The sequence below is a fragment of the Chiloscyllium plagiosum genome, unplaced genomic scaffold, assembly GCF_037043375.1.
Source record: "Chiloscyllium plagiosum isolate Xiang-an unplaced genomic scaffold, Cpla_swu_hap1 HiC_scaffold_20, whole genome shotgun sequence".
In the NCBI taxonomy this organism is placed as follows: domain Eukaryota; kingdom Metazoa; phylum Chordata; class Chondrichthyes; order Orectolobiformes; family Hemiscylliidae; genus Chiloscyllium; species Chiloscyllium plagiosum.
Window position 1 is genome coordinate 6,007,184 of NW_028270158.1, and position 27,081 is coordinate 6,034,264.

General features: G+C 38.3%; 1 protein-coding gene across 2 annotated transcripts in view; it reads left to right on the forward strand.

Annotated features, from left to right (window-relative positions):
- The window catches only part of snx29 (sorting nexin 29), a 502,976-nt gene that overhangs the window by 41,248 nt on the left and 434,647 nt on the right, over nucleotides 1–27,081 (forward strand). For both annotated transcript variants that reach the window (XM_087997616.1, XM_087997617.1), the window contains exons 5-8: nucleotides 10,358–10,538; nucleotides 12,578–12,648; nucleotides 20,589–20,837; nucleotides 25,059–25,494. In XM_087997616.1, the coding sequence (XP_087853742.1) occupies nucleotides 10,358–10,538; nucleotides 12,578–12,648; nucleotides 20,589–20,837; nucleotides 25,059–25,494 (937 nt within the window). The remainder of the gene's footprint in view (nucleotides 1–10,357; nucleotides 10,539–12,577; nucleotides 12,649–20,588; nucleotides 20,838–25,058; nucleotides 25,495–27,081) is intronic.

The window sequence follows — 27,081 nt, forward strand, 5'->3', positions numbered from 1 at the left end:
ACTCATAGAATCCCAACAGTGTGGAAACATTCAGCCCAAAAAGTCCATACTGACCCTCCGAAGAGCATCCCACCCAGGCCCATTTCCCTATATTTCCCCTACTAAGGCATCTAAACTAAATATCCTTGAATACTATGGGCAATTTAGCATGGCCAGTTCTCCTAATCTGCAAATCTTTGGACAGTGGAAGGAAACTAGAGCACCCGGAGGAAAACCCACTCAGACACAGGGAGAATGTGCAAACTCCACACAGTCGCCCGAGGCTGGAATCTAATCTGGGTCTGTAATGCTATGAGGCAGCAGTATTAGCCACTGAGCTGCCGTGCCGCCCCATGAAAGAATCATAGAACCCCTACAGTGTGGAAACAGGCCATTTGGCCCAACAATCCACACCAATCCTCCGAAGAGTAACCCAGACCCATTCCTCTACCCTATTACATTATAATTACCCCTGACGAATGCAGGTAATCCGCACATCCTGAACACTATGGGAAATTTAGCATGACCAATTCACCTAACCTACACATCTTTGGATTTGAAGGGAAACTGGAGCACCTAGAGGAAACCCACGCAGACATGGGGAGAACATGCAAACTCCACACAGACAGTTGCCTGAGGCTGGAATTGAATCTGGGTCCCTGGTGCTGTGAGGCAGCAGTGCTAACCACTGAGCAACTGTGCTGAGGAACTCTTGATGAAAAGCTCCTTTTTTGGAGGGGCTGTACAAAGTTACCATAACTATAGAATTATCATTCGACTGATTAATTTCAAGAGAAATATAACCTTAAGAAGTTTCCAGTGAAATTAAATTTACAACACAGATCAGTTATTGTATCTCTTTTTCATATTGGTAATTTCTAAGAGTTGCTACATACACACTAATGGTATGGTATTCTAGCGAAAGCATGTTCAAAAGGGACTAATTTCCTTTACTGCCGTCCTAAGTGTTTCCTGCATTCCTTCTCTTTGGGACCAGTAGAATATATATTGAAAAGCAATTTGCATACAAAGATTTTCTTTTTAATTCATTCGTGTAATTTTCGGTCAGCATTTACTGCCCATCTCTAATTGTCCGGACAGCAGTTAAGAATCAACCACATTGCTGTGGGTCTGAAATTATCAGTAAGCCAGACCAGGTAAGGACAGCGGTTTACTTCCCTAAAGGACAGTGAATCGGATAGTTTTTTTTGACAATCCACAACGGTTTCATGGTCATCGTTAAGACTGTTTGTTCTAGAACAAAAATCAGTACAACACAGGAGCAGGCCCTTCGGCCCTCCAAGGCTGCACTGACACATTTTGCCCTTCCATATTAAAACTGTCTTCCCTGACAGGATTCGTATCTCTCTGTTCCTTTCTTATTCATTAATTTGTCAAGGTGCTTCTTGAATGCTGTTATCGTGCTTGCTTCCACCATCTTCTCTGGTAGCGGGTTCCGGGCACTCACCACCCTTTGTGTGAAAAATGTGCCTTGCACATCTCTTTTACACTTCCACCCCCGTACCTTAAACCTGTCACCCTAGTAATTCACCCCTCAATCCTGGGAAAAGCTGCATACTTTCCACTCTATCTGTGTCATTCGCAATCTCATGAAGATCTATTAGGTCCTCCTTCAACTACCTGCATTCCAGTGCAAATAGCTTAGTCGATCTCACCTTTCTTCATTGCTAAATTCCCTGTAACAGGTAACATCCTGGTAAACCTTTTCTGTACCCTCTCCAAAACATCCACGTCCTTCTGGTAGCATGGTGACCAGACTGTATACAAAATTAGAACTGTGGCCTAACTAAAGTTCTATAAAGTTGCAGCATGATGTTTCTATTTTTATACTCAGTGCCCCCTTCCAATGAAGGCAAACATGGCATTGGCCTTTTTTTTTAACTACCTTACTTACCTGCACTGTCACCTTCAGTGATCTGTGGACCTGCATACTCAGATCTCTCTGCTGTTACGACACAGGGTAAACCTCTCTGCTAACTTAAACCAGCATCACAGAAGAGATTCACCCTGTGCTGTAATCTGTTAAAATTTGAGAGGTAAAGAACTATCCCAGAAGTCACTATTTAAAGTAAAAACTAACAACTTATTTGTTATGTCCAACAGAGAATATTAAAACCAACAACTATTTACAACTACATTCTCTTAAACCTATCTTTTAACTCCCACTCTACAATATTAGTCTGATAAAAAATCCTGATTTAGATTTTTAAAAAATTTAGCTTTCAAAACCAGTCACCTGTCCATGCTTTTCTTTGTATCCTCCTCTGCAGATTTTCCTCTGTTATCGTTTTGATGTTCTGCTGTGCAAACTTTGTATAGACAGGACCCTTTCAGAGACCTGTTCTGTTGGCAGTCTATACTTGATGGCATGGCAGTTCTCTGCTTAACTATTCAAAATGTCCAGTTTTATACCCCATAAATTGGATCATTTCATTGGTTATCAAAATAGTAAATTTCAATTTGATTGGATTCTGGTATCTTGGGGCATAATTCAAACTGATTGGCCAAATTTGAATTAATGTTTTTTTTTTGTTTCATGGCAACCCAGATGCTGCTAGCTGTTTCTACCAAGAGTTATATTGTTGCCTTGATCTGGACTCTCTGTGCTTGTCCTTGCTAGCTTTTCAACTCTCTTAAAGGTACAGTACCTCTACACCTTCATAACACTGCATATCAATATTCGAAAGGAATTCTGCCATTCACTGTATAATTTCCACCTGTACTTGACCTTTCAAAATGCATCACCTCACATTTTTCTGGATTAAACTCCATTTGCCATTTTTCTGCCCATGCCTCCAACTAATCGATATCCTGCAGTATCTTCTGACAATCCTCCACATTATCCACAACTCCTCCAAATTTTGTATTGTCTGCAAACTTTCTGATTAGACCATCTATGTTTTCCTCTAAATCATTTATGTAGATCATGAATAGCAGAGGTCCTAACATGATCCCTGTGCAATACCACTAGTTTCCTATGGACTAGGCCAGATCCCCTCAAAATATTTTAAGAAGGTAGCCTCGGCCCTCACTTCTCCTTATTTTAAAAGCAGATGTGAGTGGATTTTCCTGGTGTGATGCAGCTGGTCAAACCACACTGAGCAAAACAGCATTTATTTAAACACTACAGTTGAAACATGAAAAAAAGAAAATGGAATTTAGAAGAGATTAACTGTTAGCAAACTCAACTGACCTGACATGGTACTTAACTAAGTAGCGGTTATAATTCCTGCACATCCCATAAACACACCCCTTGGAAAAAGGTAAATTCAAAAACGGGTTCTTATAGGCAGGGAGCGATTTCAGAGAGAAAAGTCAGCTAGGGATCATCTGCTGAAGCATGGAACTTTTTTGCATTGTAGCAGCTTCTGTGACTGCTACAACTTAACCAAATTAGAAAAGTCCTCAACTGGAAGAACTGGCCACTCCCCTGTCATCGTTAAAGTAGATATTTCCAGACATTTTGATACCTCTTTTATTACCTCACTTGAAAAAACTCCAAGGACAAAATAACCTTGTTAAAGTGACAGTATTGTCACAAGTTACAGCCTTTCATTCTGAAAAGCATCCTTACACCGCTACCATCTGTCTGCTTTGACTTGAGCTATTTCTGTATCCAGCTTGCCAGCTCACCTCTGATACCATATGATTTCACATTTTGTATCAGTTTGCCTTGAGGGACCTTGTCAAAGGCTTTACTGAAGTTCATGTGGACAATATTAACTGTGTTTCCCTCATCAATCATCTTTGTCACCTCCTTAAAAAACTTGATCAAATTAGTGAGGCATGGCCTTCCCTGCACAAAACCATGCTGCTTATCGCTAATCAGATCATTTGCTTATAGATCTTGTCCCTGAGATTATTTTCCAATAATTTCCCTACCACTGACATGATGCTCACAGGTCTGTAACTTCCTGGATTATCCCTGTGATCCTTCTTAAACAATGGGACAACATTAGTTGTTCTCAGTCTTCTGGGACCTCACCTGTAGCCAAAGAGGATACAAAGATGTCTGTCAACGCTCCAGCGGTGTCTGTCAATGCTCCAGCAATTTGTTTTTTTGCATCCCTCGATATTCTGGGATAGATCCCATCAGGACCCAGGGATTTATCTAAATACTTTTTAAGACACATAGCACTTCTTCCTTTTCAATAGCAACTTGGCTTAGCAATTCGACACTCCCCTGAGATCATTCTCTGCCAATTTCTTCTCTTTGATGAATACAAAGTACTTGTTTAAGACCTCACCTACCTCTTTTGGTTCCATATATACATTCCCTCTTTTGTTCTTGAGTAGGCCAAACCTTTCCCTGGTTAGATTTTTATTGAATTCAAACTTCTTAATCTGCCATGGTGGGATTCAAACCCAAGTACCCAGAACATTATTTGAGTTTTGGGATTAATAGTCTAGAGATAATACCACTCTACCCTACGAGATTAGTAACGTTTAGCTTCACTAAATAAAATCTCACTATAACTTGCTTTGTGCTGTTAAGTAGTTACTTAGGTTATTTGAATTAGTAAAGTGCAGACAAATGCCTTGTACCAGGTATAAGGAAAAGTTAAAATTTCAGTTTACCGTTGACTGGAGAGGAAGTGCAAAATTAAAATTCGCCAATATGCCCAAATGTTAAGTTAACAACTTTTTGGGTATGAGATTTATGTTGCAAAGGGGTGAATGGCTCATTTCTTAAAACTACATTTTAGACAGAATTACGTTTCATTTTTTTCTTCTGAATTTCTGTGATTAGAACTCAGTATGTATTTTTTGGTAGTGTACATCTCTAATATCATTACTGTCTGCATCCTGACTGCTTTCAGTGAAATGATTCATTTTACCTAAGAACCACTTTCACTTCTGGCCAAGTAACCAGTTTCTATGGCAGTGGTTGAAGAAGGAATTTCCATTATTTCTATGGTTTATTTAACTTTATGTGAAAAGTTATGACATAAAGTCCATAATGTCACATGTCAATTGAAATTTTATGAGAATTGTTTTGTATTTAAAATAACTTTCCGATGATAAGTGTGGAAAAGTAAAATCTGCAAGAATAATAAAATTTCTGGATTATACATCACATTTCTGCTTTCAATATATGCACAGTTTTATGATCCTTGTAGAGACCAGTAACACTTAAAAAAGATTTGAAATTTCATTTATGCGAAAGAATAATCAGTAAAGATTTTGTGTTTTAAACATTTACTTTAACATATAATTAAAACAAAATGCTCAACATAAGTACAGCTTTTTTTTTAGACAGTTTATGCTTTACCTATGGAAAGTGACATTCCTGTTGTCTAGTTCTCCCCCAAAACATGGTTTGATAGTCCTTTAACAAAGCTAAATAATTGCTCCCAGTTTCCAATGAGTTTCCATATGTCTGTTTTGCCCAGTAGTAGCAGAGTGACTGAGGAAAACACCTGTAGACAGTTTGTTGTGTCTCCCTTAAATCCACCATCGGCCCAAAAGCCTGTTTGGATGACTTTTCTTCCCTCTGGTACAGCTGAAAATGATTGGGCCTAGAACACTGCCCAGAGGTACTCCTGCAACACCATGCTGCTGCTGAGATAATTGACCTTCAACAGCCACGACCATCTCCCTTTGAACAAATTTTCTGGAATCTTTAAATGGCTGAAAACTGTCTCCCATCTGTGTTTGGCTGTTGTAGCTTGCGAAGGCAAGCAGCCTTTTCTCTCTGATCATGTAGAATATCTGCGATGATATTATTGATGTACTGGATGTAGGTTTGCTCGCTGAGCTGAGAGGTTCATTTCCAGACGTTTCATCACCCTACTAGGTAACATCTTCAGTGGGCCTTAGGTGACGCAGTGTACATGATTCCTGCTTTCTATTTATATGTTTGGATTTTTTATTGATATGTCAGGAAGTATGTAACCTGTGGTCAAAAATAGCTTCTTCTGCCCTCTTTTCTCATGACACATCAACCATGCAGTTAATCTAGGTAGAAATGCTGATTAGCAATTTTTGATCACAATTTGTTTAGAAGTGACTGGACAGCTTGCAGTGTTATTGTTCACAACTTGCTAACAACGTCTTCCTGGGCTGCTGGATGTCACAAATTTTAGTTGTGGTAAACTTAGAGACTGTCTCCTTGCATCATCTTCGAATTAAAATAATATGAAACTTCCAATAATACCTAACATTTAAGCTATGCATGCTTTTGTCAGGTAGACTGTAGAATAGTTCATATGACTGTCTTCATTCACTCAAAATTTAAAGCCATGACCCCAAATTATAATAATCTCATAAATGTCATGATTGTTCAAAAGTTGGCTTATATTTCTGTGAGATATTTCTGTTCCATAATTGGCACATGAAAGTTGCAGTTCTTTGTGCAGTGTAGTTTTCAAATGAGCAAGAACTTCTTTTTGATTAGTTGTGCCTGGATTCTTAAAGTCTTTAAATGTTACTGATTCAAGGAGAATTAAATTGCAGTGACACTATTTCCTCCTTTTTCTGCGTTAGTTAGTGCCTCCAGTTTATAGCGTAGAAATTCTTTAGTTTTTTGAGATTCTCTGAAAATATTGATTGATTACCCTGTGCTCAAAAGAATGTCCATTTACAGTGATGAAAGTGAAGTGGACTATTTAGAGCAATTTGGGGTAGGCAACGAATGATTGCCTTGTCGATTTTTAAGAAAGTTTTGAGGGTGCTGCAAATTGATTCAGTTTGCATCTTTACGTATTTAGTTTTAAAGACATTGCATCATTGGCAATAAATTCTCAGCTTACATAGTACAGGTTCGAAGTAAGGAAGTTTAAACCAAAAAAAAAGAACTGAAATTAGTTAGGATGCATGTTTTGGGTTGGAATGAGGGTAAATTTTATATTTATACATGCAATGAATGCAGGAATGAAAATTGGTGAGTCGCTGGGTGAGCGTTTGTTCAGCCATGAGTAACCTGCCTTTAACAAATGAAAAGAAATGGTGGTAAGTACGGTATGATGTGACTGGAATCAGTGCTAGCATTTAACTCATTTCTTGAATTGGCAATTGTGCATCTGGCATATAGTTGTCATTTTGGATCTGAAACTGTTAGACTACAGGGTTTGTCTTGACATGTCAGGCAAAAAAACAGTGGCAGTTTGCTGAAATGAAGTCTTACCTACTAAATTAGAAATGAGGAACTTGCATTCAGAGAGTGTACATCATCACGAGGGAATATTGAAAGTTTCACAACCAGTGGTGACTCTGTGGTTAGCACTGCTGCCCCACAATGCCAGAGACCAGGGTTCAATTCCATCCTTGGGCAACTGTCTGTGTGGAGCTTGCACAGTCTCCCCAGATCTGTATGTGTTTCTTCTGGGTGTTCCAGTTTCTCCCCCCCAGTCCAAAGATGTGCATATTAGGATGGATTGCCCATGCTAAATTGCCCATAGTGTCCAGGGATTGGCCCTCAGGAAGTGCAGGGTTACAGGATTAGGGTGAGGGATGGGATGCTCTTTGGAGGGTTAGTTTGGACTTGATGGGCCGAATGGCCTGCTTCCACACTGTAGGGATTCTATGAACAAGTTCTGTTATTGCATTACTGAAAAAATAAAGTAAATGTTAGCAAATATAAAGCAAATTTATTTAGGAGATAACCATCTAATGAAAAAAAAATTAGGATAATGCAGAGTACTAATTGTTCTGTTTATTCTGAAAGCTAATATTGGTGAAGAAACAGTTAGTATCAAACCAAAGAATGACTCCAAAGGTTCTTCAGCCAGTGCTTATGTATTAATTTTCTTTATCATTACATATTGCTAGAAATAATGCAATATGACAGCACAAATTTGAGAAGAACTACCAAATGAAACAATGAAGTTGGCTAATTTCAATGAGGCTTGCATGATTATTCTACCAAATAGGCCCTCCTTTCATTCTGGAACCTCATCATACATTGCAGATCTCACCCGTGTACTGAAATTTCCATGCATGAGAACAGGAGAAAGTGAGGACTGCAGATGCTGGAGATCGGAGCTGAAAAATGTGTTGCTGGAAAAGCGTAGCAGGCCAGGCAGCATCCAAGGAGCAGGAGAATTGACATTTCGGGCATAAGCCCTTCTTCAGGAATGAGGAAGCAGGCTAAGATAAAAGGCAGGGAGGAGGGATTTGGGGGAGGGGTGTTGGGAATGCGATAGGTGGAAGGAGGTTAAGGTGAGGGTGATAGGCCGGAGAGGGGGTGGGGGCGGAGAGGTCGGGAAGAAGATTGCAGGTCAAGAAGGTTCTTGACCTGCAATCTTCTTCCCGACCTCTCCAGCCTATCACCCTCACCTTAACCTCCTTCCATCTATCGCATTCCCAATGCCCCTCCCCCAAGTCCCTCCTCCCTGCCTTTTAGCCTGCTTGGCACACCTTCCTCATTCCTGAAGAAGGACTTATGCCTGAAACGTCGATTCTCCTGCTCCTTGGATGCTGCCTGACCTGCTGCGCTTTTCCAGCAACACATTTTTCATGCATGAGAACAGGTTTTTTTTATTTGTGGAGAAAGTAGCAGAGTTAACATTTCAAGTCCAATATGATTGTTCTTTGGGTTATGAAGAAACCATATTGGATTCAAAACTTCAGCTCTCTTTTCCTCTATCAGTAGATGTTGAGATTTTCCTGGAATTCCTTTATTCACTTTTATCTTCGTATTTGTGAATGAGAGAGACAAAGGGTAATGAATATACACTGGGTTTTCATACTTCATACTGTTTCTCTGGAATTACACGATAGAATCAGAAACTAATGAGTATTGGTGCGAAAAAGAAAATAATTTCCTTGTTCGAACTTTTCAGACAGTACATGCTATTTACTGAGATTGAACATTACTGATGTTGTGAATGGAGATGTTTTTGATGTTGCTAAGGAGGACTAATGTTTACTTTGAACTTGGTTAATAGCAGAGATTATTGGAAGCAGTCAGCCAGGTCTGGACCATGGCAAATTACCATCTGATTAGCCATTGATCATTGAAGACATGACAAGAAAAGACTTCTCTCTGGAAGTGGGTGGGAGATTGTTTTTTTCATTTTAACTAACTCTCAACAGAAGTTTCTAGGAACAATAAACAAGTGAATAAACTATCTCTGTTTTAAGATACCATAAACCGAACGTAGTCAGAGAGTTAAGCACTATCTTTTTTGAAATGGGTGACTAGGACTGAAGTTAACAAAAGAGAACAATATTACCTGCAGCTAATGAAAATTGTGCAAAGTATCAAAAAAAATGCTCTTACACGTATTACATTTAAAAACTGAGAGGCTGTTACTTTGAGCATTAGTGTATATTAAGAATGCCTTTACCTTCAGGCAGAGACTTTGTTACCTTGTGGTCAAGACATATTAGAGTTACGCTGAATCCAAACCATTGTAAGCATCAACATTCATACTTTGAGTCTAAATTATCATTCAAATTGTCATGTGCGATCTAATTTTATGAATATTGTGTTTGAAAGATATTAAAATTTTGAATGTAGAATGTTACAAAATGTTGCACTTTGACAAATGTGCAAAAGTGCTTTGGAGTATCCTAAGAGTGTAAAAAACAGTGCTTGTATAAAAGCAATTTGTCTTCTTTTAACTAAAGTAAGAATTGCTGGAAAATCTCAGCCGGTCTGGCAGCATCTGTGGAAAGAAATCAGAGTTAATGTTTTGGGTCCAGTGACCCTTCCTCAGAACTTTTCTGAAGAAGGGTCACTGGACCCAAAACATTAACTCTGATTTCTCTTCACAGATGCTGCTAGACTGGCTAAGATATTCGAGCAATTTCAGTTTTTGTTTCAGATTTCCAGAATCTGTAGTTGTTTCAGTCTTTTGTCTTTTTCTTTTAATACATTTTACATTTTATCGTATAATGTTCTTGCCAACAACAGCATTGTTCTTTCTACAAAACAATAAGAATGTGAAGTAATGTACCTTACTGTATGTTTTGTGGCTTCAGATTCACTACTTGGTTGAAACAAGGTAAGTTGAGCCATATTTTCAAAGTTTGAAAAGGGCAGAGAAATTGAAATCTCAAATTCCAGTGGAAAGTCACACAAGCTTACATCAGGACAAAGTCCACAGAAGTCTGGGAACCTGCCTGCTCTCTCTGATGCTGCTGTAGATATAACATTCTAGGCTTTGAGGTAGTTAAATGTGGTAGGTGTGCATTCAGGGCATCAGCATCCTTCTTGGAACTAGTTTGTGCAGGAGGTGGCTGTTATGGATCAAGACAAGGTGCATCATTTGTTCTTAGTGAAACTCTTTTAATATTGCATGGTATACTGAAAGAAAAAAGTCAATCACCATGCATCATAGTAAGCAGGGTTAATTTTTCATGTTTTATTTATCTCAGAGTATTTTAAAAATAAACATACTTTTCTTTTTAGACCCTGTGTTTTGGTATTATGTGAAAGAACATCTGAATAAACATGAATTGCAACGATACTACTCTTTAAAGAATATTACTACAGATATTGGACGTGGCAGAGCCTGGCTTCGATCTGCACTCAATGAGCATTCACTTGAACGTTATATGCATATGCTTCTTGGTGATGCAAATCTTTTAAGGTAACAAATGGTTGAAAAATTGTTGCTTTTAACTTGTGTAGCCTCTGAAATTTGATATCCTTTCTAGTGTCTGTTAGCTGTTATGATATTGTCGTCCCATTTCCTCCCTCAGTCGAAGCAAAATGTTCAGCGTCACAGTGTAGTTTTACCTTCTTCATCTTTATTCTGGGCCCTGGAGGGAGAGGGAACAATTGCCAGTGTGTGCAGGGACATGAATTCTCGGTCTTCTCTCTCGAACAGCAGTTTCTTAATGAATTAACTAGTCATTTTACAGGGAAGAGCATCCAGATAAGACCACATACATATTGATTGGGTGACCGTTACAATCAACGAATGGCAATAGTAAAGATTAAGCCATCTGCTGTTACACAATGAATGTTTTTAACCTTAATTGGTTTCAAATAATGAATACTTTTCACCTTGTTAAACTGACCTTACGTACTGAATGCTTCCAATATTGTTAAATGGTTCGACATAATTTTCCATTTTTTAACCTATTACCCTTGCCTCCTGCACTCCATTGTTAACTGCAAGTTCTTATCTGTTCTAAGTCATGCTCAACTGAACCTCTTAATTCACAAAACTCAAAACTTAATTAGTTCCCTACCTGCTCCTACCCGAAACACATTCTCAATGGGTTGTTACATTATTCTGGCAATAGTGCTGAAAAACTGTGCTCCAGAAATAGCTGCGCCCTTAGTCAAGATGTTCCAGTGCAGCTAGACCATCTGACAACTACCCACCAATGTGAAAAATTGCCCAGGTATGTCCTCCGCATAAAAAGCCAGACAAATCCAACCCAGTCTGTTTATTTTGCTTCATCAATATGGATTGGAGGAGGCTGCATCTTAGGGTTGATGACTTGGCGCTCGCTCATTTCACGCTCACTTGGATGCTCACAGCATTCATGCCTTGCTTTACAATTCCAATTACCACAATAAGACAACCAGGCAACTTGCCTTGCTGGCAGCAGTCCTCTGTCAAGGCAACATATTGTTCTGGGAATGGTGCATGGTAAGATGAGAACAGAATTAGATGACGGGGTCCAAATGGAATGAAGGGCTTATGCCCGAAACATCGATTGTCCTGCTCCTCAGGTGCTGCCTGACCTGCTGTGCTTTTCCAGCACCACACTCTTGACTCTGATCTCCAGCATCTGCAGTCCTCACTTTCTCCAAATGGGATGGGGTGGCAGTTGATCAAGGAAGTTTGGTAAAATACAGCAAGAAATTTCACAAGGCCTCATGACGAAAAGGTTTCCAGAAAAAGTTGATGCAACTGTCATTTAACTAAAAAAGTACAATATTCAGTCCATTCTATCTGTGTTCCAATTTGAAGTTGCATGAGGTCTTTTAAAATAATTTTGTGCTTGTTTGATTGTGTAGATAGACAGTTTCCAATCTTTGTAAATTTACCTTTTAAAGAAAGTCAGTTTACAAAGTGGGTTCAGCATTTGGCTTTGTGCTACCTGTCTTCAGCCATCCTCATTGCTCCTCACTTGTTGGAAAATGTAACTCCAGTTGTGCTTAGCCAGACAGACAAGTATTGAAACTTGTATTTGGGAAACTATGGATATTTGAATTAAAGTTTGTTCATAAAAATACTACTTCGGATTGTTGCAATTCTGTTAATATGTATTTTTGTTAAGTTGCTTGAAATCACTGACTCTGCTATTGGGAATTATTTTTGAAGATATATTTTTGTCTCTTAACTATTTGTTTCCATGGTATTAATTATCTTATACATGTATAATGTGTAGCTATGTCAAAGCTGTTTCTTGTAAAATGTTGCAAAGTTATTATTTTACCGTCCGTAATCAGGTGTTTGAAGTGTCATGTTGGCTCTCGTGGGTGATGTGTTTTGGTTTGTTTATCAGAAGAATACCTGATTCTGATTGAACGGCTGTGGAACTTAAAACCTATTTCGTATAAGTATTGCATGGCACTGAAAGCAGATTATGATTTAAAATTCAACTTTATTGCGATGTGCTGTATCTTATGAACATAGGAATAATTTTTTGTGAATCATGTAATTTTTAGTATCTTCTATGAAGACTGGTCCTTTATGAGAGAGGAAGAGCGTGCTAGCATGCTACCTACGATGGCAGCAGGTAAGATATGCTATCCATACCTGTTTTCTAGTGGCTGTGCCTATAATATTTTTGTGCCTATGATATTCACAAACAAAAGTAAATTTGTTTTGCAAGTTGTATACCTGGAGCTTCAACACATTATGCAAGTATTAGGCTGTATTGGGAGCTACAGAATGGTGTATGAAGACTTTATTTTCGGTGCAGTGAGCTTTGAGCACTCCCCAGAATTCAACAGATAAGAGTATTCACACATGCATTTGTTTCTTGATGTTCAGATTGCATGCAGGACTTCTTTTTAATTACTTGTCTTAGCAATTTTGGTAGCATGGCAGTCTGAAGGCTTATTGTGACAGACTGAGGAATACTTCATATGTTTGAATTTGGGCTATGAAATAATGTTGTATTTATAATGTTTAACTTGTAAAATTTAGGCTATAAAAATAACTGTTAATTTACATCCCCTGTAATTTATAAGAATAAGTGTAAAACACTGATGGACCATCACATTAAAGATTTAGCTCAGTGAATTGAGATCTATATGTTGCCTATTTTACCCTTCCTTCTGACTCTCCTTAATGGGTATTTCTCAAGTTGTAGCCATGTTTCTTTCTGATTTGATTTAGATCTAACCTCTTTCACAAGTCAGTGAAGAAGTTGTTGGTTACCGACAGTACCTTCCATGCTTTTGAGAGCATAACATCAATCCTTGTATCATCTCTCCAAAATATTGTCTTGTCATATCACTGCTGGAACATTGGACTCTTGTAGAATGAGCAAAATTTTTATTAAATGTTTTGTTAAAGTTGGATTTCCTAATATTGCTATGTTCTGGGATGTGTGATCACTTGACTTGTATGATTAGAGAAAGTTAAATTAACCTAATCTTATCAGCTGTATTGTTGTAATGATACAGTTGATATCAATATCTTTGTTCTAGGGTGGAAGAATAAATAAGCCAATGCTGTCATATCTATTTTGTTTACCAATGATCTCTAATGTGTTTCCATCTGAAACCATCTTGAATCACAGGGAGCGCTAGAGAGATGGCATCAAACACTAAAGACCATGTTGAGGGCTTATGGTCAGGATTATCCAAATGATTGGGATAAGGGAGTTCCATTTGTACTTGTTGCGATGAGAGATGCACTGATTAGAGATGCACATGACCAAATTCAGTCCATTTGAGTTGATGTTTGGGCATGAAGTAGAAGGGCCATTAAAATTGAATAAGGAGAAATTAACAAGTCAGAATTCAGAGACCACGCATTTGGACTATGTGTCAAATTTTAGAGAACGATTAAATAGACCTTGAGAGCTGGCTAGACAGCATTTAAAAGTATCACAGCATATAGTGAAATAGGAAACAGATACGAAAACACAAATTTGCAATTTTGCAATTGTGGATAAGGTATTAGTGATACTTCCAATAACAGGTAGGCCTTTAAAAGCAAAGTTTAGTGGACCTTATCAAATCGAGAGGAAATTGAGTGAGGTGAACCACTTGATAAGGACTCCAGACAGGAAGAAATCTCAGAGTGTGTCATGTGAATATGCTAAAAGGTATTTTTATAGGGAAGGAAAGCAAGAAGAGAAGGTGTTAATGATTACAGCACAAAATGAAGAACCAAGTTCAGAGGATTCTGAATTGGACATTCCTCAAATCAAATTGGACAATGAGGAAGTTGTCAAAAATTGGGATAAATTATTGAGTTACCTTCCACAAGAAAATCGAAATGACCTGAAGGAGTTATTACTATCACATGGAGAGATATGCTGAAATAAACTGGGAAGTACTCACCTAATTGTGCATGATGTTGAGTTAGGAGATGCAGTGCTGATTAAGCCACATCCTTATAGGCATAACGCTCTAAATTTGGCACAGGTTCAGAAAGAGATAGAGCGCATGCCCCAAGTTGGCATAATCAAAGTGAGCTACATTGTCTGGAGCTCATCCATAGTCATGGTGCCAAAACCAGATGGTACCCAACCGTTATATGTGGACTATCACAAAGTTAACGCTGTTACAAAGACTGATGCATATCCAATTCCACGGTTGGAGGACTGTGTCAAAAAAGTGGGCCAAGTAATTATACATTTCTAATTTGGACTTGCTCAGAGGCTATTGGCAAGTACCTCTGTCAGAGAGAGCAAAGGCAATTTTAGCTTTCGTAATGCCAAATGGACTATATCAGTTCAAAGTCATGCCATTTGGTATGAAAAATGCTCTAGCCACATTTCAGAGACTGACTAATAAGATCATTGCCGGATTACCCAACTGTGTTGTTTACATCGATGACCTGGTGGTTTTTAGTTACTCATTGAAGGAACGCTTGCAGCATTTATTGGTCTTGTTTGATTGACTTCAGAAAGCAGGCTTGGTGGTAAACCTAGCTAAAAGTGAATTTGCAAAAGCTCGAGTCACATTCCTGGACCATGTTATTGGACATGGACAAATGGCTCTACAGGATGCGAAAACGAAAGTAATTGGGGAATTTCCCACACCAACAAAATAAGCAGCACTATGGGTCCTGGGATTGAGTGGATTTTACCGAACGTTTGTGCCAAGCATTAGCAGCCAAACTGCTGCACTCACTGAATTGTTAAAAAGGGGCAAGAGGTTTCAGTGGACAGCGGATTGTCAAAAGGCAGTGTTAACCACTGCGCCAGTATTAGCCACACCGGATTACACAAAGCTTTTCTAGGTGGCTATCGATGCCAGTGATGTGAGTGTCGGTGCAGTGCTTCTGCTGGAAGATGATGAAGGGATGGAATGACCCATGAGGTATTTTTCCAGGAAGTTGAACATTCATCAACAGAAATATTCAACATTGGAGAAAGAGACTTAAGCTTGGTGTTGACATTACAACATTTCAGTGTTTATATTACCAGAAAAGTATCTGAGACAATTGTAACCCATTGGAATTTGTGGAAATATTTAAGGACAAAAATGCCTGCCTGTTTAGCTGGAGCTTGTTGAAGTCACTCAGTTTGACAATTGTGCATGCGGCAGGTCGCGGAAACGTGGTTGCTGATGCGTTATCGAGGCTCGAATGAGAAACAGAGGCGTTTGGTGGCGGGTGTGCCATGGCCTGAATTTCCATATGGTTATGCCTGTTGGCATGTGTATGTGATTTGGAGATGCCAGTGTTGGACTGGGGTGTACAAAGTTAAAAATCACACAACACCAGGTTATAGTCCAACAGGTTTAATTGGAAGCACACTAGCTTTCGGAGCGACGCTCCTTCAGGTGATTGTGGAGGGCTCGATCGTAACACAGAATTTTTGGCAAAAATTTGCAGTGTGATGTAACTGAAATTATACATTGAAAAATTGATTGTCTGTTAAGCCTTTCATCTGTTAGAATACAATGATAGTTTCACTTCTTTCATGTGTAAATCACAAAACCTTTTTTTTTAAAGTTGCATTCTCGGGTTAGCTGTTAACAATGGCATGTGTATAGTTAGTGTAGTGTACGCTTGTGTTCAGACTATGAACCAGGTTTTTGAAGGGTTTTAAAAGCCATCTTTTGATTTTGATGGTTCTTTTTTTAAGGGGTGGGAGGGTCACAAAGCTCATCCCTTTTTTCAAAAAGCTGTTCCTTTTCTGAAGGAGACTGTGTCCTTGGTTTTTCTCAGAGGGGTTGTAAACAGCTCCTGGCTCCAAGGTAACTAGTTTGGCACAGAGATGAGAAAGGGTATTGAGAGGCCTTTTGTTTATATGTTAACAGGTGAGACTTCAGGCTAAAGTCGTCATGTTTCAAAAGTGACGTATATAATGAAGGGGGAGTGGTCAACTCTCTCGCTGAGCAGTTCAGTCCAGAATTAGTTAGGAGTTCAGCTGTTTGGAAACAGGCTCTCTCTCTCTCTTTCTCTCTCTGTCTCCTTCTGGCTTTCTACTTTCAACCTGTAAGCATTTGTTCCATTTTTACTTTTTTTTTAAGGAGGTTTGCTTTTTGGGACTGTTGTGTATATTCAGAACAGCATATTTAAGTCTGGTTTGGATGGACTGAGTTCCGTAGTGGTTCTTTATTCTGTTCTTTGTGTTCAATTGTGCAGTTTTGTGAATAAATTTCTGTCTGTTTTAAAACCTGGTAGTCAACCTAGCTAACATGTTTTGGGTAATTTTCACTGTCCACTTACCGAAACAAATTGCAAAGTTATGGTCTGGGTTGCTTCAGAATGTTTTGAGTGGTCAGGTCTAGTCCATAACACAATGCACTGTGACCAAATGATCTCTGTGTCCTTAGGAAGAATCAAATGAGAGTCTTTAAAAATTGTTTCTGCAGTACCTATGCAATATCGTGTTCCTTTATTGATCATCTTCCAGGCTTCTTCATGAACAATTAATTCATGTTTGAGGTTGAACCAAAGCAGTTGGTTGTGCTTTGAGTCCAAGTCGTCATTGTTCCAGTAGGGAAAATCTGGCAAAAGAATATATCCTCCTGTATTGAATTTTTAAAAATGTACACCAAAAGTTGGGGCTAAGCCTACTATATTATGACTGCTGAACTAATTTGGTTGCTATTGATATGTCACAGCAAGTGAGTCAAGATATCATTGCTGTTAATTCGACATGACACTGTTTGATACTGGCATGAATGTTTGTGCCTTCTTCCCATGATATAGCTGCAGGTAGAATGAGTTCCTCTGCTACAGTGTAAATTTTCCACCCTATTATTGTTATTTGTGCCTGGGTTCTGCTGACAAATCCAGCATTTATTTATCATTCTTAATTATTCTTGATCTGAGTGGCTTTCTGGGTCCTTTCACAAGGCAGTTAAGAGTCACCCATATTGTGTGTCTGGAACCACATGTACGAACAACAGATTTCCTTCCCTGATAGACTTTATTGAACTCGATGGTTTCTATGACATTTGTAATATGGTCTCTATTAGACAAGCATTTTAACTCCAAATTTTTATTGAATTCAAATTTTGCCATCTGTTTTAGTGAGATTCAAAACTCTCTCCAGACCATTGGCCAAGGTTGCCAGCCATGCCAACACCTTAACAACTCTAATTCACTAAGAATGCACTTTCAAAGACCTGAATATTGTCAATTGGCAGCAGCACAGGCTAAAATTATTATGTTCATTTGTACAGTCAGTTCTTGATTAACGATTGTTGTGTTCTTGTGCAACCCTCTATTAGAGAAGAATTATATTTTAGAAACAGCATTTAAAGTGCCAGCGATGTAATCACATTACAGCAAAACACGTTTTAAAAAGTTCTCATTTTAGAAAAGTTATCCTCAATTTGTTAACTGTGTTACAGTGAATTCGTGTCAACAAACGTGTGTTATAGATGAATGACCTGTATACTTGAAATGCATAAATTCTTGTGGAATTTCAAGGCTTTTATGATAATTGCTTAAAACAAAAATAATTAGCTAGTTTTTTTCCTATGTGCTTCCTCGTAATGTAATCATACAACAGTTGGGAGCCCTGGTTTCAGGAAAAGCCACCAGTGTACCTTGATTTGTGTTACAACCTGCTTTTTGTTGTGACTTTTTTTTAGAAGTCAAAAATTACATGCCACCGGATTATAATCCAACAGGTTTATTTGAAACGGCAAGCTTTCAGAGTCTCGCTCCTTCCTCCAAAAGCTTGTGGCTTTAAATATAAACCTGTTGGACTATAACCCGGTGTTGTATGATTTTTGATTTTTTCCATTCCAGTCCAACACCGACTCCTCCACTTCATGACTTTTTCTTAATGACAGGTGCTTGTGCATTATTTTAAGAAGGATAAGTTTTTAAAAAGATCTTTTATGGGATGTGGGCATTTATTGTCTGTTCTTAATTATCCTTCAGAAGGTGGTTGTGAGCTGCTTTCTTCAATGGCTTGGTGTCTTGTCTGTTTCAAGTCCACCCACAGTTCAATAGGAAGAGAATTACATGATTTTGGCCAGTGACAGTGAAGGAACAATGATACAGTTCCAAGACAGGATGCTATATGGTTTTCAGTGAAATTTGTGGATGGTGGTGAATCTATGCGAGTGCTGCTTTTGTCCTTCTGGGTTTTAGAAGTTAAGGGCTGTGAAGGTTCTTTGAAGGATTCCAGTTGAATAGTTGCAGAATGCCTTGTATATGGTTCACATTGTTGCCACTGTTTGATATTGGTGGTTGGACTGCTGATGAAGCAGCCTGCTTTGTCCTGGATAATGTAAAATTTCTTGTGTTCCACACTCATCTGGACAAATCACATGTATGTCAGCCTTTGTTACAAGATGTTTGGAACAGAAGAGTGAGGATGTCTTGTTGGAATTGTGTTGGATGATTAGTAAGGCACATTTTGAATACTGTATGCAGTTTTGATCCCCAAACCTAAGGTAGGATTTACTTTCCTCCAGTGAAGTTTCATTAGATTGTTTCTTTGGATGAAAGGTTGCCCCTATTAGGAGGGCTCACTGTCTGGAGTATAGGACAGTGAGAGTTGATCTCATTGAAAAATGCTAAATTCTGAGAGATGCCGAGAGGCTGTATTCCCTGTTTGAAGAGGATAGAATTGGGGTATCGTCTCAGGATAAAGGAGTGGTTATTTTGAACTAAGATGAGGGAATTTATTTTCCCTCTGAGCTTATGAATCTTTGGAATTATCCACTCCAGAGAGCTGTGAATGTTCAGCTTTTGCATATGTTCAAAGTTGAGATCAATAGCTTTTTGCACAAGGGAATTGAGATTTGAGAGGTGGTGGAAGAGGGGGTATTGTCATGAGCTAATTATCCAAGGACCTGGATGTGGAACCTCATGTGAACATGAGTTTAAACATCACTGTGCCAGGTAGTGAAATTTGAATCAATGAAAATCTGGAAATAAAACTTAGGCTACTAGTGACCATGTAACCATTGTTGATTGTTGTAAAAACCCATCTAGTCATTTATGCCCTTTAAGAAAGGAAATCTGTCATCCTTACTGGGTCTGCCCTGCATGTGATACCAAATCCATACTAATGTGAATAACTCTAAACTGACCTCTTAAATAGCCCTAGTAATCCCATCAATTCAAGTAGCAAGTAGGAATGGGTAATAAATGTGGCCTAGCCAGCGATGCCCACATTGCATGAATGACCATGTAAAAAAGGAATCAATTGGGAAAGGGTTATTGAATATGTAGATTAGCCATGATTTCATTAAATGGTGGATCAGGTTTGAAGATGCATATGGACAACTCCTATTTATTCTGCTCTTAGGAATGTGTTTGGTAAATTGGCAAAAGAGATTTAAATTTAATTTGTTCTTTAAATTATACATGCATTTAACTTTTAGTTTGAAACTATCATTAACATTTAATGTGTCTATTTCCTTTTGCAAGAACTGTACAATGAGTTGTTTCCTTTTTATTTAGCTTTAGCGTTATTTATAAAGCACATTATGCCAAAAAGTAGGAAATGTTCCAAACAATTGTACTTGGATATATGTGCTTCTGTTTTCTTGGCTCCAGCAAATGCAGAAAAAGATCCTTAGTTTTCTACCTATTGGTTGTTCAGAAATATATTTCAGTTCTCTTTTATCTTTTTGGCATTGATTTGTTACTATATGAAAGCTGGTAACAGTTTCAAGATTCACTTCTTTGATAGTCAATGATTGAAGGTATTTCATTTTGGGGGATGTACATCAATGTGGTTGTTATCACCTTAAATTTATTGTTATTTGCATTTCCAGGAGTTATTTGGGATTAGGGAGCATTTTTGAGCATTGACTTACAGAACAAACCATTTGTTCCCAAAGGTTGGTGATACTAAGCACTTGCCTCTTTTCAAGAGGATGGAAATGTTGGTCACTATGCTAACAAATATTTTATATTACTAAACATCAACTCTGGTTTGTAAGTCACATCCTTAGACCTTAACCTGGAACTTATTGTGTCAATTTACACCAGAAGTATAGCTTTGTTTAAAAGGAATTAAGTGAATCCAGTCAAAAACTGTTTGTCATTTTAGTCTGTTAATTTTGTTTAAAGGATTAAACTCTATCCTCTTTGCAATCAACATTGACAATGAGGATTTGAATGGACCTAGCAAGCCTGTATCTGCGGTTGCGAACTTGTTAAAGGAATCAACTCAAAATGTCACATCCCTGTTAAAGGAATCCACACAGGGGGTCAGCACGCTCCTGAAAGAAATCACAACGGCTTCTGCAGTGCCCAGTTTCATGCGACCTGAGCCTGAATCTGACCGACTGCCAGTTCTGTCTAAAACTGTAACACAAGGTATGCTACTTTTTGAAACACAACATCGATAGTGTCCTTAAAAATTATAATTGTCAAGTTAAAAATAATTGATCACTCTGGTGTTTGTCTCCATGATGTATAAAAATTGGTTCATGCCTTTCCTTTGTCCTTTAGATCAATTCAAGTAACGTGGATACAAATTCTGATGATGTTACATTAAGGTTAACTGATAGTACAGATTTACGTTGTTCATGATCCAGGAATATGTGGAACAGGACAGATGGATTTGTTTGCTAAGTTTTCATGAGTTTGTTACACTACCTGTGTAATCATTTCTTTAAAATTTTTCTTTTGGAAGATATACTTGATATTTGAGAGTACAGATGTTCGGTCAGACCGCTACTGTAGATTGAGCTTTATTGTCTTCAGTAAAAAGCTATCTCTAGCTGTAATCCAGTCTGTAATATCACTTCGGCTTGAGGCTATTTGGATTTGTTTACCTCTGTATATGTTTTGTGCATGCCATATTTTTGGTATTTTTGATATAGGCTGCTTTGGCCAAAGAACCAAGAGAGTGGCTAAGGTGAGGCCTCAAATTTGAAAGAGTGAATAGGGATATCTGATTTTAAAATGATTGCATAACATACAAAGCTGTAAAAGTGGCCCCATGTGTTGTTGATTACCTCCTCCTAGTGGAATGAAGAATAATAATATTTCTACAAGTGAAGTCCTCCCAGATCATACAGCTGCTCTGTCATTAGGGATAGAGAGGACTCATGATGATTTAACTGGAGGGTTATCATGCCTTAGACAAGGGGAGAGAGTGAGAAGGAGAGTCCTTCATGGTAACTTCAGCTGGAGCAGGAATTGAACCCATGCTGTTGGCATCACTCTGCATCACAAACGAGCCATTTAGCCAACTGAGCTAACCAGTCCCTTTTAGTAGCACAGTAACAGTGCTTAGGTTTCAGATATTTTGAGAGCATTGTTATAAAACAAGTTAATATTTACATGAGAATGATAACTAATTGGAATGATAGCTGAGTGCATATGTTGCTAAACTAGCAGTCCAGTAATCTGGACCACTGATCAGAAGATAAATTCAAATCTCATCATGGTTCGAATAAAAAGCTAAGATCATTAATGGTGACTGTGAAACCTCTGGATTGTTAAATGATTCACTAGTGTACTTTTATGGAAAGATGTTTGCTGTTCTTAACTGATATGGTGTAATTGTGAAACAAGATCCACAGCAATGCTGTTAATTTTAATTACAGTCTGAAATTGTCCATGAATCACTCAAGTAAAGAAAATTTGGAATGAGTAATAAATACTAGCCTTGCCAGTAATCTTCACCTCCTGGGAATGAATAAAAAAAAGTCAGTGTGCTGTTGAATAATTCTTGAAAGTAAAGTAATACTCCATTCATATTATGCTGCCTGCGAGTTAAGCAGTGAAAGGTTTGCATCATCATAGCAGTTTTCATATCCTTATGATAAAAATATTTCACACTGGTGAATTAAGGACATAGCTGCAGCATTTGGTGAAAAAAATTTACGAATGACTCTTCTTTGGACGACTTCAATGGCGAGTGATAAATGACACGGCTAATAATTCTCTGCTTTTTGAGTGGACTCCTGGATCTTCACTTCCAGCTGTAAAGATTGACAGGCTGCATACATGAAGTACCTTGTCCCTCAAAAAATTCTTGTAAATCTTGTCTGCACCCTCTCTAAACCTTCACATCCATTGTACCTTCTGTCAAATTTTCTTGTCCTTAAATTGACTTCACAATATTAAACAGCCTTGATAGGATTTAATTTGACCTTCAGACTTCTAGTCCAGCAACACAAGCACTGAACCCTACTGAGCAGTTACATATAAGTTAATGTGTGAGATATACATTGCTGTTTTAATCATGTTTCTGCAGGTTGACACTAATCAGGCAGAACTTTCACAAATAATTGAGGTTGAATTGTTGGATGGAAGAATGCAAAAATACACATTTTTCCACATTTTCCAGACACTATAGATGGGTAAGGATTTATTTTAAGGTTGATGAGAGGTACTGATGATTATGTTGAGCTTAGAGAGAAAGTAACAGATGCTTTGCTGCACCTCGATATTGTGGTTGGAAGCTGTGATGCAAGCTTGGACCATAGAAAATGATCACTCAGTCAGGTGCTAACCACTGGAATGTGGCAAGGGGAAGAATTCTCTGTATATGTTGCAACGAAGCTAACTCAAGCACAAAGTAAAAGGGCTGCATGGCAAATATAGGAAGGATAAAGTAGGGAAAAAAAAATTTGCTAATTTACAAAAACGCTTAAGGAATGTTGAAGGTTTCAGAGAAGCAGAACTGGAAGTTAAAGGTTTTGGAATTGAAACGACAGTCACTTGTACTCCAGGCAAGTTTGTAATCTGATAGTTTAACAAAAAAGAATAAAAACAGTTTGACAGCACAAATGTGGAGTTACTTGGTTTAGTATTTCTCTGCTGACCAAAAAGGATTTATCCAGATTAATCCTGCCTTCCAGATCTTGTTTGAAAATCTATAGATTATGGCGTATCAAATGCATTTTAAAGGATGTTTTAAATGCAGTGAGGGTTTCTGCCTCTAATACTTTTTCAGGCATTTAGCACCACCTTCTGGATCGGAAAAAAAGCACTTCTGTTAATTCTGGCAGTTACTTAAATTTCTGTGCCATTTGATTATTTACCTTTCTTCCTATTAATGAAAATAGGCCCTTTTTCTCACTGTGTCTAGGCTCCTAATAGTTTTGTACAAGTTGAGTAATTCTCCTATCAGCTGCCTTTGTTCCAAAGAAAACAACCTGAGCCTATTCATTCTTGCCCCATTGCTATTATCATCTATCTCAGGCAACAGCCTCATGAAAATCCTCTGTATCCACATAATTCCTTTATTGTGATGTATGAAGTACTCCTGCTGTGGTATAACTAGTGTTTAATGCAGTTCTGGCATAACTTAGTTGCTCTTATACAGGTTACTTTTATACTGTATGCTTTAGTCAGTCATGGAAAGTATCCCATTTGCTGCCTTAAACCCCTCATCTGTCTGTCCTCTTATCATCAAGGAGCTGTGATCATGCAGACCAATGCTTCACTGTTCCTTCTACTATTTGTAACCCAACTCCAAATCTCATTCTAGATTGAATTCTATTTGCCACGATTCTTCTCATGTGCAGACCATTGATATGTTTCAGATCTGAAACAAATGTCCTAATTTTAAATAATCTGCGAACTACTTAAATATGTCTCTTATGTTACTTAAATAAATTTGACCTACTACAGCAGTCCATAGAAACTTTCAGTTTTATTTAGAGTCATGGAGATGTACAGCACAGAAACAGACCCTTCAGTCCAACTCGTTCATGCCGACCAGATATCCCAACCCAATCTAATTCCATCTGCTAGCACCTGGCTGGTATTGCTCTTAACCCTTCCTTTTCATATACCCATCCAGATGCCTTTTAAATGTTGCAATTGTACCAGCCTCCAACACTTCCTCTGGCAGCCCATTCCACACACACACCACCCTTTGCATGAAAAAGTTGCCCCTTAGGTCTCTTTTCTTTCTTTCCCCTCTCACCCTAAACCTATGTCCTCTAGTTTTGGACTCCCCCACCCCAGGGAAAAGACCTTGTCCATTTACCCTATCCATGGCCCTCATGATTTTATAAACCTCTATAAGGTCACCCCTCAGCCTCTGATGGTCCAGGGAAAACAGTCCCAGCCTATTCAACCTCTCCCTGTAGCTCAAATCCTCCAAACCTGGCAACATGCTTGTAAATCTTTCTGAACCTGTTCAAGTTTCACAACATCTTTCCGATAGGAAGGAGACCAGAATTGCACGCAATATTCCAAAAGTGGCCTAACCAATGTCCTGTACAGCCGCAACTGAGTACAGCCCAATTCCTGTACTCAATACTGACCATCAAAGGAAAGTATACCAAACGCCTTCTTCATTATTCTAACTTTTGTTTGGAAAATTTTATTTGAAATTATCTGGAAGAAGTGAGTACATTTCAAAGCATTTCATGTGGATATATGTGTTGCAGTAAAATATTTGCACTTTCAGAAAATTCCTTGAGGTATTTAGTGGCGTAAAACGTAATCAAAATGAATAAAACAGATTAACTAAAACACAATACCTTTGATTGGTAAACTTCAGATGTAGTATTTCTTTCTTGGCGTGGGAAAGCATCCCAATTAACTCTGGATTTTGCTGTTCTTTAATAGATGGAAAAAGTAAAAGAGAAAAGAAGAAAAAGAAAATGGTGCCAAATATCATCTCGTTTGATGGGGACAATGAGGAGGAGGAGCAAAGCTCTGCCGAACAAGTGAAAACTTCAGATTTAACCAGAGAAAGTTCTGAGGAAAATTCAGAAAGATCATCTTCAGCTGTTTCTTCAGCCATGGATTCTTCCATGACTTTAGCTTCTTTTAGTCCTGATTTGAGTAGAAAACCTGATTTTAATGGAAAACAACTCAACTGCAGTATCTTGAAAACTGTGGATGTATGCCTTAATGGTGATTCCAATCACAAGAAGCTAGATATGAAAAGTATTGATGATGACGATGACGATGATGAAGATGAAGATGTAGATAGAGAACACATCTATCAAAAGATCTCTCAAAGTAAAGAGAATGAGGAGGGCAGACCTGATTCTGAACAGTGAGTGTTTAAAATTATATTTTTTCATTTGTCAGTTCTTTCTAAAGCTAAATATAGCACGTTTATTTTCTTTTTCTCAAAACGCATTTGATGAGAATCACGTTTGGTTGCAGCTAGTATTTCTCCCATGCTATTTTGCACAATCCTGTTGAGGCCTCCAATCATTTTCTCAACTATTAGTAAATGTAATTGATAAAACTCAATTACTTGAGAGAAAAAGATCCACATCCTCAAAAAAAATGAACACAAGGTGGCTTTCTTTTTAACTTATGATCAGTTTGTAAAGAACAAAATAATAGGTGGAGCTGGGTGCACTAGATCCTGGGAGACTCTAACTCCTCCCTTAAATTCCACTAAGATGTCATACTGTTCATTAGCAGGACCATAGTAGACATCTAAACAAAGTATTCTGATTATCTTTTATCCATGTTTGTCAGCTAATACGTATGTATTTTCTTTTCATGTATTTTTGCCTCCTCAGGCACATAGAAACATAGAAGATAGGAGCAGAAGTGTGTTATTTGACCCCTCAAGTCTGCTCCATATTCAGTGTGATCACAGCTGATCATCAAGCTCAATTCCCTAATCCTCCCCAAAACCCTTTAGCCACAGGAGCTATATCTACCTCCTTCTTGAAAACATAATGTTTTGGCCTTAACCACTTTCTGTAGTAGTGAATTCCACAGGTTCACCACTCTCTGAGTGAAGAAATTTCTCTTTATCTCAGTCCTAAAACCCTTTATTCTTCAACTGTGACATTATCTGTTCTATTTTTCCTATTTGTTTAATTGGGCCAAATAGTGGATGAATGTGGAAATGGAACAACTAAATTTGGAATTTGAGGCGAGAGGTATTTTTATTAAGATATATGTAAATAGTTGTTTGGTTACAGGTAGAAAGGATAGTGAAGAAGGCATTTGGTATGCTTTCCTTTATTGGTCAGAGTATTGAGTACAGGAGTTGGGAGGTCATGTTGCAGCTGAACAGGACATTGGTTAGGCCACTTTTGGAATATTGCGTACAATTCTAGTCTCTTTCCTATCGGAAAGATGTTGTCAATCTTGAAAGGGTTCAGAAAAGATTTACAAGGATGTTGCCAGAGTTGGAGGATTTGAGCTATAGGGAGAGGCTGAACAGGCTGGGGCTGTTTTTCCTGGAGCGTCAGAGGCTGAGGGATGACCTTGTAGAGTTCATAAAATCATGAGGGACATGATTAGGATAAATAGACAGTCTTTTCGCTGGAGTTGGGGGAGTCCAGAACTAGAGGGCATAGGTTTAGGGTAAGAGGGGAAAGATGCAAAAGAGACCTAAGGGGCAACCTTTTCACACAGAGGGTGGTGTGTGTATCGAATGAGCTGCCAGAGGAAATGTTGGAGGCTGGTACAATTGCAACATTTAAAAGGCATCTGGGTGGTTATATGAATAGGAAGGGTTTAGAGGGATATGGGATAAGTGACGGCAAATGGGACTAGATTAGGTTAGGATATTTGGTAGGAATGGACGAGTTGGACCAAAGGGTCGGTTTCCGTGCTGTACTTCTCTCTGACCCTGACTCTGTATTACAGAACTTGAGAACTACTGAAATAA